The sequence below is a fragment of the Pimephales promelas genome, chromosome 9 (genome assembly GCF_988280905.1).
Source record: "Pimephales promelas chromosome 9, fPimPro1.hap1.1, whole genome shotgun sequence".
NCBI lineage: Eukaryota > Metazoa > Chordata > Actinopteri > Cypriniformes > Leuciscidae > Pimephales > Pimephales promelas.
The window spans coordinates 1,367,260-1,380,626 of record NC_142777.1 but is presented as its reverse complement, the minus strand read 5'-3'; the positions used below and the strand labels follow the sequence as shown (position 1 = coordinate 1,380,626).

The 13,367-nt window shown below is 39.4% G+C and overlaps 1 protein-coding gene across 1 annotated transcript; it reads left to right on the top strand.

Moving 5' to 3' along the window:
• Positions 1-2,225: 2,225 nt before the first annotated feature.
• On the top strand, positions 2,226-12,676 carry npy7r (neuropeptide Y receptor Y7). The gene is made up of 2 exons (XM_039653880.2): positions 2,226-2,489; positions 10,455-12,676. The coding sequence occupies exon 2, from the start codon at positions 10,480-10,482 to the stop codon at positions 11,575-11,577; it is 1,098 nt and encodes a 365-aa protein (XP_039509814.2). The 5' UTR covers positions 2,226-2,489; positions 10,455-10,479; the 3' UTR covers positions 11,578-12,676.
• Positions 12,677-13,367: the final 691 nt, after the last annotated feature.

Below are 13,367 nucleotides of genomic sequence, written 5' to 3'. Positions count from 1 at the left end.
TGCTCGTTGGAGACCGTTGGCAGATCGCCTGCCTGAGGGCACAGAGATGGAACGGGCACACCACTCCAACCCGGTTTGGACCTCTTCTGAGCCGAAGCCTTCATAGCTTGAAGATCTTCTGCTTCAAAGACTTCAGCTGAAAGTGTCGGCCCTGCCCCATGACTTTAGAGGAGGAGCACGGGATGCGACACTCTCTCTTTGCTGTGCTCAGGATGAGGAGCTGGACGGCTGGGGCTGCTGGGTCTGATGTCCCCTTGGTGGCCCTGAGAGACAAATCTGTGGCCTGACGCAGTTATCGAAGTTCGTCGAGTCCTACTCCCTCACTCTTCCAAATCCCCCAGCAGATCAGCCTGAGATGCCTGTAACACTGTAAAACCACCGTAAATGCTTAATTATACTCTTAATTATAAACCCACTAAATTAGATGCACAAAACCCCTCAAATGCTGACATAGCACGCTCCGCTCCCAAACACATGACACACAATCATGTGTATCCCCACGTCTGAAATAGCGCGGGCAGGGAGAAGCACACAACTTATAATTCTCTTTCGACATAATATTGCTACTGTGGTCAGACCGGATGTGCCTTTATCCTTTCCTGGACATGATGTCACCCGCCCGTGACGCTCACTCTCTCCATTGGACACAATCACGCAGGGGCGTTCCCAAAGCATCATCGACGCAGCGCGAGTTCCCTTGAAAGGGAACTACTAATATCAAAGGTAACACTTTACTCGTCAACTAATTCTCATTAGAGTATTGGTAGACTCTGCTTAATATCTGCTAACACTTTATTATGATGCTCTTCAACAGAACTACATGTCAACTTATTTTAACCCTAACCCTACCAGTCTTCTAATACTCTACTAACACTCTAATGAGGGTTAGTTAACATGTAGGTGCAACGTTACAGCATATAGCATGTTCAGAAGGGACCATCAAAATGAAGTGAAACCATATTGATGATTAAAAAGTTTATCATCTGAATGTCTTTGCTTACTCTTTGATACGTGCCTTAGCAAAACACTATCAACATCTAAGCCTGTTAATTTCCCAAAAGAGCTGTAGACGAATTACAGAAATAAAGTTAGCACGGTTTGTAATACGAGAGAATTAAAGTATTTTCATCTAAGACTGTCACTGAAGTCAGTTGTAGTTCTTGTGTTCCTCTTTTCTTCATTGATTCTGCTCATTATCATCCGGTGTCTTCAATGTAGCAATAAAAAAATAAATGGTGTCTAATTCATCTTTGATGTCTTTTTTTGAGGAACTAATTTGATTATCAAAAACCCACTTCTTATTTGTTGAATATAATTAATAATATTTCTTGTAATCTATTGTCACAATATTATTGAGTAGATATAGTGTATTATTTTTCAGCCCATTCTCACCCCCATTTGGCATTTGGACATGCCTCAATATCTGACGCTTTAGGCGCCCTTTAGCGTCAGTTAGATGACGCCCTAGGATCGCGTGTACCCTACCCCCACCCCATACCTAAACCTAACCGCGTCCTCTAACTGACGCTTTCCTTTAGCGTCAGTTAGATGACGCCGTAGGATCGCGTCAATTAAGTGACGCTAAAGGGCGCCTAAAACGTCAAATATTGAAGCATGGTCAAAGGTGACGCCTTGGGGTGAGAATGCGTTGTATTTTTTAACCTCACACACAGGTCAGAAACAAGCCCCTGACTCACGAGCACATACTTAGGGCCAGTGTGAAACAAAGACTATTACACTCTAAAAAATGCTGGGTTGTTTTAACCCAATTTTGGGTCAAATATGGACAAACCCGAAATGTTGGGTTAAAAATGTAATGTAAAAATTTAACCCAACGGCTGGGTTAGTCCATATTTGACCCAAAGTTGGGTTAAAACAACCCAGCATTTTTTAGAGTGTAGTGATATTCCAAATCACAGCCACCGCTTAGTTATCCTACTGCAATACATGATGTCAGTTTGACATTTTCAGTTATTCACAGTGTCAGAATGAAATTGGTCTTCAACAGGACGTTATAATCTCACATTCTCACTATGGATGACTGATGGCATGCATTACTGAAATAGAGCTATGCATGCCATCCCGATTCAACTGTCATACATGTACCTCAATGCAACTGACTGACAATCATATCTGATTTGATTTGATGAGCGTGTATTGAAAAGCGTCACATTGCATGGACAGAGCCCTCCACTAGAGCAGTTCCTCCCCCACACAAACACACACACACCGCATGCAGAAGCACTCATGCACCTAAAGTTCACCAGCTACATCTGATCTCGGGGTGCTTTTGCTTTAAAAAAGGGAAAGTGCATGTGTTTTCTCTCCGTCCACGGATATGCATTGAGTGTGTTGTGCATCGGGGTTGTTTGCGTGGATGAAGCGGATCCTGAAGCTGTCGCGCGCGGAGGAGATGCGTGAACTTCCCCGCGTATGAACTATCATCAGCACAATCCCCGCTGTTACAGGGCTGATGCCTCAGACATAAGGTGAGTGGGCTGATCTCTGGGTTAAGGCGTTTTGTAGTGTTCAACACGATGGAGAAATGTGGATTTCAGTTAGGTTAAGGCACGCGGCAGGTGTCGGTGATTGCGCACAACTCAAAATATCATTTCGAATTTGAATTTCAGAAAATGGAATTAAAATTTTTAAAAAATATTTTAATTAAAGTACTAATTTTAACCGTGAGATATCATACCAATAACAAGGTGTAAAATGATAGCTATAAAAAAAAACATACGTATTAGGCTATGTGTAATAAATTAAAATTAATTTGAAGGATTGTCATCAGTATAGGCTATAATTTACATTCAGAGCAGTTGGTCTAATTAATTGAGTCTAAAAATGAATGAAGTGATTATATGTTTTGTGCCAAAGATTTAAGGATATTCCTGTGGGGTGTGTGTGGGATTATTGAATTTCTGTGCATTCCACTTCAGTAAATTCCTCTTCCTGTCATCCCAACTCAACATCCTGTGGGATACGGCCAATTCAACTCCAACTCATGAACCGAACGCGAGACAATTCCTATTCTACTCAGCCTCGGTTTATAATTGATTGTTGAGTTTATGTGTTTTGTGCAGTGTTGTAGTCGAGACCACCTCACTCGAGTCCGAGTCGACACCGAGACCAGAGAGAGTCGAGTCCGAGTCAAGACCGAGTCCATAGAGAGTCGAGTCCGAGACCAGAGACGGTCGAGTCCGAGTCGAGACCGAGACCAGTGAGGGTTGATTACCTAATTGACTTTTATTTACTTAGAGAAATCCTTTTTTATTTATTTATTTTTTTTTACTGAATTTACTTAGAGTTTAAAAATATGATCAGTTTAGGGTAAAAAGGCCACATAGTAGGTGGTGTTAAAAGTAATTTATTACAATTTGTCATGCGCAGTTGCGCACTAGAAAATCACCAATCACTGGGCGTGTCAATCAATTTAAAGAAATATTTTATTAACATACATTAATAATCATGAAAAATATTTTTAATTGAACTCGAGTGGACTCGGGAATAATTCCGAGTCCTAAAAAAAAAATGTTCGAGTACGAGTCCAAATGGACACGAGTCCATGACAAGACCAAGACCATTAAAATATGCTCTCGAGTACTACTACACTGGTTTTGTGTTTACAAAACCCACAGAGTAGCTACGTCATTCCGATACATTACTATGTATTATTATTATTTAGTAGAGATAATAACATTAGATAATGTCCTTTTATGTAGAGTTCTATGGTTGCATCATCTGGACAGTGTCTGCACAGTAAGAGCGCTCTTCATGAGTTAGTGTTGATGTGGAGGAGGAGCATGAACATAATAATGCTGCCAGTCAAGTGATTCACTGAGGACACGAGCATCTGACCCTAGAGCAGTGAACAACACAACACCAGCGGCTATTCTCAAGCGTTTGCCATTGGGTTTTATCTCAGAATGCTTGATATTCATTAGATGATTTAAAACACACAATGCCTTCAAGAAAGAGTCCGTATTACAAATACAGAGAGGTCATAAGAATCCAATTTGTCCTGTCTTGATCCATTAGAAACAGCTGATTGGACTCTCGTAGATTAAATGAACATTAAAAGGAAAGGTACAGGTTTGCATTCCAGCATGTGTCTCTGTGGACAAACTCAGACTGTAAATTAACAATGTCCTTTCGATAATTGGCATATCCCTCAACATGAAATCAAAAGTGACCTCTGTCAAAAACTAAAAAATCTGTTTGGTTTTGATTATCCTCTATCATGTTCACACTCATGATATGGCAGTTCTTTCATCATCATGAAAGTTTATTATCTGCAAGCCATTTCAGTTTAAACTTCTGATATCTAAAGCAGCGCACAGAAAGCTGGATGTCAGGTGGAGTATTAAACTAGTATTAAACTCTCTTTCTCATCTTATTGTGCTTAAACTGTCAAATACATACAAACACACTCGGTTATGTCTGTGAATGTAAACAGCAGGGAAAGAAATAACTGCATGTGTATTAAATTGACAGCAGCGTAACATACAGGAGCTACTGCTATATATGCCGTTAATATGAATCAAACAACAAAAGAAAAACAGAAAATCACTCGCTGGTCTCGACTGAATAACTTTAGTAGCTTTAATAAGAATAGATTCGTACTTGAATGCTGCTGTGAAATGCTCAGGTTTTTACAACAATGGCTGGTTGTGGACACACACTGTGGACACATAAATTTCAAAAACGATATAAAAGTGAATTATGTATGAGCAGGAGGATCATCTCTCTCTCGCTCTCTTTTTAGTTATGAGAAATAATCATATTAATCCGCACAGTCACGCAGAACCAAAGCACAATCAAAACAATTTGTTTTTCCACAAAATGTGCACAATTTTGTTTTTTGAAAGTTACATAGTTGTACCTTTAACGAGAAGTCAAATAATATTAGCAGTTATCATAACTGCTAATATGTTATAAAACGTTATATTAGCAGTTATCATTAGCATATAACTGCTAATATGCTATAAAATTCCATATTAGCAGTTATCATTAGCATATGCTAATATGCTATAAAACTATATTAGCAGTTATCATTAGAAGTGTTGTGCAAGTTACTTCCAAACTGTAATACATTAGGTATTACTTGTTACTGTTATTTAAAAGTAATTCATTACCTTACAATATTACTGTCCCAGAATTGTAATGCGTTACATTACTCATGTATTACTTTTGAGTTACTTTCACCAAAATAACTAAGTAGAACTTAACTTTTGGGCTGTAACGATATGCAATATGAAACCGAATTCGCGATTCGCCACACGACTCAGATCAACGAACCTACAGAATCGCGACACACGCCTCTTCCAACTCCAGCGTTATTCTCCTTACCGTCCAGATCCAATGCTGCCTTATCTTTAAATTAGGCTATAAGTATTATTTGAAGTTAACATTATAAAATACGTAGACCTACACCACAAAACTAGTTGAGGATAAATTATTTAAAATTGGGGAAGTCCAGCATTATGGACATCACATTTGCAGTCAAAACTTGAAATAAAAATTCTCAGAAAATTCATGTATTGAAACGTATATAGGCTACTTCCTTAAAGGACTCCAGACATTAGACAAATATCAGTCTATGTTTTATTTTTAATATTAGGGAAAAGACACACATTCATGTGTGACAAAAAAATAGGAGGCAAAATCGATTTTTTGTAATTCTGTTAATTACACTGCGCAAATCGGATGAGGAAGGGTTGGCTCTCCAGTCTCCAAAGAACTTAAAATATTCATTTTATTTTAGTTTTCGTGTTCGCATTTATGAGGAAAAAACAATGTTACAGACGCGACCGCTCTGAACTGGCACTAAAAGACTGCTTTAAAACTTTCACATAGTCTGTTGCCTTTAAGAAGTAAAAGCAGACAATACACTGTAATACAACTGTAATACAAGCCTCACTGAACATGTAACGAGTAAAATATTACTGAAAATTGATTAGTAATGCCTTACACTACTGCGTTACAGCAAAAGTAATATGTTACTGTGATGTATTACTTTTGTAATGCATTACTCCCAACACTGATCATTAGCATATAACTGCTAATATACTATAAAACACTATTAGCAGTTGTCATTAGCATAACTGCTAATATGCTATAAAACACTATATTAGCAGTTGTTGTCATTAGCACATAACTGCTAATATGCTATAAAACGTTATATTATATTAGCAGTTATCATTAGCATATAACTGTTAATGTGCTATAAAATACTATATTAGCAGTTGTCATTAGCACATAACTGCTAATATGTTATAAAACACTATATTAGCAGTTAGCATATAACTGCTAATATAGTATACAACACTATTAGCAGTTGTTATTAGCATATAGCTGCTAATATGCTGTAAAACGCTATATTATATTAGCAGTTGTCATTAGCACATAACTGCTAGTATGCACTAAAACGTTATATTAGCAGTTTTCATTAGCATATTACCGCTAATATGCTATAAAACGTTATATTAGTAGTTATCATTAGCATATAACTGCTAATATGCTATAAAATATTATATTAGCAGTTGTTTCAGTTCAGATATATATCATCCACTTCTTTTCCAATTGATATTTTGGTAAATACTGTTCATATTGGGAAGAAAAGTAAAATGTGAAAGCCTTTTCATGTAGCCTGACTTCGTCATACTCATATTCAAGAGAGAATATGCGTCTGAAACTGCTCCGTAGGGCTTTGATTATGAGGCGTGTCTTAACCGAACCAGGAAAAAAAAACCCTCTGCACTCAATTGGATGGTCGGTAAACCTACAACCAATCAGAGCAACGCAGTAAGTCAACTCCTTTGCATAGCGCAGTTTTCAACTACAGAACTTACTTATTTTACAAGTTAAATAACGAGTGTTGCTTCTTTTACTTACTCCTCCATGAGTGCCACCAAAGAAGAAACCACAACGACCACAGGCTTTTCATTACGTCCCATCTTCTTAACGAAGTTACGTTAAAATGAATGCGCTGTCGATTTATTTTACAACAGACGCGACGGCAGAATCTATACATCTCAATTCTCGAGCTGCAGTCATCTCGGAGGGAAACCAGTTAAGCGCACTTTGATAACGTGATGGTTACGTCCCTGCAGATCATCTGTCCATCATCGTATAAAGCCCGCCCTGGCAATTTGATTGGCCCGAACGTTTTTTTGCCTGATCATAATTACTCCTCAATGGATCGAGTCCAGACCGAACTTCCCGACCAAAAATGTTGTGGGCGGAGTTTGGGCTGGCATCCAGGCTACTTTTCGTGTTGACTTTAAAGGATTAAAACCCGGTACCAAAATGGTTATATCATGTTCATGGCCAGAACGCTTTCGTACACACCTTCACATCTCGTGGCTAAAGCTCAGTAACAAATGGAGGCAATACTTTTTTTATAAGGAATAATAGAAATACCCATCAGCTAAAAACAGTGTTACAACCTAGTTTCCTTCTTTTAATTCAATGCACCCTGGAAAGATGGAGTGTCCTGTACAGCCGGTGTCATCTCTCGTGTAGGGAAGACCGCATTAGGGCAGTGTTTCTGTTTTCAGTCTCTAAATGACCCAAGATGTCAAGGTCTTTATAGGCAATTTTCATTTCCCCTTGAGCAAATAGCTGTCCATACCGTTCGAATCATATAATCAGCTTAAATGACAATATAGGCACTTCTAAATGTGCTCCAATCACTCCAAACGCTCGGCATCGTCTTGCTTTGAGCTGACTGTAAATTGGGTTTTAATGAAGCTCTATCCATCTCTCGAGAGCTGAAAAGGGCCTCGTTAACCTTTTTGTAATTAAATATAGTTTAATATTTCGGTAGCATGGCAATGACAGTCGTCTAGCTTTAATTGAACATGATACAAAAACATCAAAGATGGGTGTGTTTGTGTAAACTGTGCGAAACGCCAATATCTCAGCTGCCATTTCTCAGTCTAATGATGTCATTATCTAACTCTCGGTTATGTGGCTTGCGGTGTTGTAATGATATATCATGACTATATATTTCATCAGGTGTGCATGTCTCATTCAGAGCACGCAAAGAGAAAAGACATGTTCAGATGTCATCTAAATCCTCCATGCTGAGATCAGATCTCTAACGTGCATTTATAATTGAAATTGAGCAGTGAAGTGTGAACTGTTTTCCCCTCCATTTCATATGTTCTCAAAATAAAGTCCACATACTGTGCCTCCAACAGACTCGTGAACATAATGTCTTTTTTTCTCATTTTTCTGAAACTCATCATGTTATGAACTAGTAATATCAGAGTATCATTTAGAGCAAGTACAAACACAAATGTGGTGCCGAAAGTAGTTCTAGGTTTTAAATGGTTAAAAATACTGATCATATATTGAGTAAAAATCACCTTTTATACATAAAATTCACCTTCAGGCTGTTTGCTTAGTTTTGGCAAAAGCTAGACTAAGTCTGTCCACCATTAAACACCCAATTAAATCAAAATTGAACCTATTTACTTTGTTAGCGCATATTACTAGTCTTGTGGTGAACAATTAATCCGTGCAAGTGAATATATATTAAAAAAATGTTTTACCTTAGTAATCTTTCATCAAAATCTGAAAAGTTACTTCCGGTCTGGAACGGTTTCTTTTTCTGATGACGTAGGTTTCACAGTTTGGGTGGGGAAACGCTTAACCACTCCCCTCAAACCGTTAGTTTGCTATGAGCGAGAGATGGAGAGGAGGAGCGCTAGAGTAAAACCCTGCCCTCTGTTCAATATTCCGTTTCACTTGGAAATACGTCACAGCACTGGAGAAAAATCTTTTGCAACTTCCGGTTCACGGGGACTTTAAGACGAAATTACAAAAGAAACTTGTCTGATAACAGGATCAGTGTTGTGGCATACAGAAAACACTAAAGTACATGCCTGACGTGTCCTAAAGTCATGTAAGGGAAGTTGCGCTGGTCTTTTCTCCTCTATCGTGTCGCATATCGAGTGAAACGCTTCAGGAACAAGAACGCATGTGGGCGGGGCTTGATTGTGTCTGTGGAATTGATTAAACGGTTGTGGTTTGCTATTGGCTGATCTCATGTGAGTGACAGGTTATAGCCCCGCCCCCGTCATCAGAGAAGAGACGTTGAAAGTTACTTCGATTCAAGATTACGAGGCACATATGATATATTTAAAGTCCCCGTGAACCGGAAGTTGCAAACGATTTTTCTCCAGTGCTGTGACGTATTTCCAAGTGAAACGGAATATTGAACACCCAAACTGTGAAACCTACGTCATCAGAAAAAGAAACCGTTCCAGACCGGAAGTAACTTTTCAGATTTTGATTAAAGATTACTAAGGTAAAACATTTTTTTAATATATTCACTTGCACGGATTAATTGTTCACCACAAGACTAGTAATATGCGCTAACAAAGTAAATAGGTTCAATTTTGATTTCACGGGGACTTTAAAACTATAATGATATGCACTGATAAATCATTTATAAGAAATTAAAAAGCAACTATTGTCCATTTTGATTTCGGTGAATTTAATAGGAAATTCGGAATGGTGTGTTTAATGTACGTTTTATAATGTACTGATACACAGATGAGCAAATAGTGACTAGTGCAAATGGCCTCTGGCAAGTTGTAAACATTATTGTAATTTAATTACTACTTTAATTCAGACTTTAATTTACTCACTTTTTCAGTTTTGTCTTTTTGACCATTTTTCCTGTGTTATTAATGCCATCTGCACACAGTTTGGCACAGGTGTGTATTTTTATTGGAATTTTACTATTTCACCCCCATTTCCTTTAATAAACCTATTTTACACCAGTAACGCACAATAGTTCCTCTCAGGACCTTCAGGACAAAAATCTCCCCATTGAAACCCATTTAGACTGCAATTTTCAATCCCAGGGCCGTTTAAAAAAAATTCTACTATGTTTTGTTTTCTCCAGATAGAGCCATTTTCGCAGATTTGGCCTGTAGAGAAAAACACACTTTATTCCTGTTTTCTGCTTCTGCATATTATAGATCTGATTTGATAAATTATGCAGTTATAATCGAGTGTGTGTGTGTGTGTGTGTGTGCTTGTAATATTCAGGGAGAAAAACTCTACTGGAAAATAACTCAACCGCTGTGTCCCAGTGAGTTTAGCGCCATCTAAAGGGACAGATGTGTTACTGCACCCAAACACACTCTCTCTGAAAGCTCATTTTTTGTGATATCAACCTCAAATTTGGACCACGACTCGTTTAGATTTATGGCTTTGATTTTCTCACAGTTTTAGAGTAACTGAGTTTCATAACTTTTTATTGGTTTTACTTTTTAGTCCAACTTTTTTTAACTGATGGCGCACAAGGGTTTAAAACATGCTCTTCGTAGAAGAGGTATATTCAGGTCAGTGGATGTCTGAAACGCGTTCGCGTCACATATTATGTATTGGCAGCCATTTTGGAAACGGAATTGAACATTTTGTCTTCTTTCTGACAGGTTTGCGTTGTAAATCCAGGTCAGAATGGGCCAATCAGATCACGCCAATGCAACGGAGGACACGCTCCACGAGGGAGATGTGGGAAACGCCAGCAGCATCAACACTTACAGACCAGCGTTTGTGGACGACATCACCAAACACCTGGGCGTTCAGATCTCGCTAATCTTCGCATATTCGCTCATAATCCTGCTAGGTCTTGTGGGAAACAGCCTCGTCATTTACATGATCGTCCTGTACCGAAACATGCGCACCGTCACCAACTACTTCATCGCCAATCTGGCCTTGGCGGATCTGATGGTGGACTCGGTGTGCTTGCCGTTCACGCTGGTGTACACGTTGCTGGACGAATGGAAATTCGGCGCGGTGATGTGTCACATGGTGCCGTACGGCCAGGCTCTCAGCGTCCACGTGTCCGTTCTCACGCTAACGGTAATCGCCATCGAGCGCTACCGCTGTATCGTCTTCCACCTCGGCCAGCGCCTCAATCGCTGCACTAGCTTCATCATCATCGGCCTGACCTGGACGCTCGCCGCTGTGCTAGCCGGCCCGCTAGCGATTTTCCGGGAGTATCGCTACGAGGAAATCCCATACATTGATTTACGCATCGCGGTTTGCTCCGAGAAGTGGCCTAGCGGCACCAACGTCGTCTACAGCGTCTCCATGCTCCTCTTGCAGTACGTGGTCCCTTTAGCGGTCATCAGCTACGCTTACGTGTGCATCTGGATGAAGCTGAAGAACCACGTTAGCCCGTCCAGCCGCAGCGACGGCCTCGTGCGCCGGAGGAAGACCACCAAGATGCTAGCGCTAGTGGTGGTGGTCTTCGCCGTTTGCTGGCTTCCCTTCCACGTGTTTCAGCTGGCCAGCGATCTGGACTTGATTCTCAAGTTCAAAGAGTACAAACTCATTTACACCCTGTTTCACATCGTGGCGATGTGCTCCACCTTCGTCAACCCGCTGCTCTACGGCTGGATGAACCAGAACTACAGGAACGGCTTCCTCATGTTCTTCCGCTGCGAACACAAGCCCGACTCCATCTACCCCGAGGGCTCCTTCAGGACTCGCTCGCTGAGAGGGATGATAGTGAACGGGGCCCCTGAGGGCCAGCCCGGGGCTGCGGTCTGATCGTCTGCACAAGAGTATTACGGTACATACTGGACATATAAAGGCACATTTGATTTTAATCTCCGGTAATCCACTAGATTGGCATAAAAACTCACCGCTGCACTTTCCTAAACATCTACGGTTCAGTTTGCATGTGGAAATTTATGCAAAATAAGTATACTTGAAGATACATTTATTAAGTATGCTTACCCAGATAGCAAACTGACATTGAATCAACGTGGAAATATGACATTGAAACAACGTTGATCTGACATTGTTTTGCTCATCGAATTAACGTTGAACCAACGTCAGATGCGTCATTCTTTCAAAACTAACGGAAAATCAACTTGAAATCAACGCGTTGTTTCAACGTTATGAAAGCAAACCAATTTTCGATTTTCATTTAGCTTTGAAGAATGCCGCGTCTGACGTTGGTTCAACGTTAATTCGATGAGCAAATCAACGTTGTTTCAATGTCATGAGAGACGTCGTTTCCATGTTGATTCAATGTCAGTTTGCTATCTGGGTATGTAAGGTTCAAGTATTTTAAATATACTTATGTTGAAAGTATAATGATATCAATGTACTTATGTAGAACTTGGGAATAAATTGACCAACTTTTTAGTTTATAAAAGTATACTTGTTAGTTTAAGAAAGTGCACTTTGAAGTATACTCTCAGTAAACTCTAGTTTTTTAGTTTTATACTTGTAAGTTTTCTTTAAAGTCCCTCTGTGGTCAACCATTTTATCCCTTAAAACTCATAATTTCTTCATGTTTTCAAATACCTTGAATGTAAATCGACACCCTTGCCTCATTTAGTATTCGCGGTACTATGAATATGCAAATGAGCCCCGCCTCCACTCACTCACTTACTCCACTGGTTGTCGATCACACGTTGATCTGATTGGTTTCTAGGTGGTTTGTAACGTCGAAACACCAGCGATTTCAAAGCGTGTTTTTGAGACTGTCTTTGGTTCACTGCAGTTTTAAGGAGGAAATACTCAGCAATGCTATGAACTTCATGGTTTTCACTCATGAAAAACTTTTGCTGATAATTTCCTCACCCCCGTGTCATCCAAGATGTCCATGTCTTTCTTTCTTCAGTCGAAAAGAAATTAAAGTTTTTGATTAAAACATTCCAGGATTTTTCTCCATATAATGGACTTCAATGGGAACCAAACGGTTCAAGGTCCAAAACTTTCAGTACAAGTGAAACGATCGCTCATTCAATAAATAAATACAAAAGTTTAAGTTTTATAAGCTCAAATGCTCGCCTTGCTCTGTTTGGTGTGACTCTCCTGTTCGAATTTGTTCATCAAAATGAACAAATCTTTTTCTGAGTCATTTGGTTCTTGACTTGAGAAAAGATTTGTTCATTTTGATGAACGAGTTCAAACAGGAGAGTCACAAACGCGCATCACAGAACAGAGCAAGGCGAGCATTTGAGCTTATAAAACTTAAACTTTGTTATTTATTTATTAAATGAGTGATCGTTTCGCTTGATAAGACCCTTATTCATCGTCTGGAGTCGTTTAAAGCCCTTTGAACAGTTTGCACTGAAACTGTCTTTTGGTCCTTGAACCGTTTGGTTCCCATTGAAGTCCATTATATGGAGAAAATCCTGGAATGTTTTCATCAAAAACCTTAATTTCTTTTCGACTGAAGAAAGAAAGATATGGACATCTTGGATGATATGGGGGTGAGTCGGCAAAAGTTTTTTTAAAGTGAACTACTCCTTTAAAGCGTATTAGACACATAAACAACATTAAAAGCTGGATTTTCACCACAGGGGGACTTTAAGAGAAGTAGG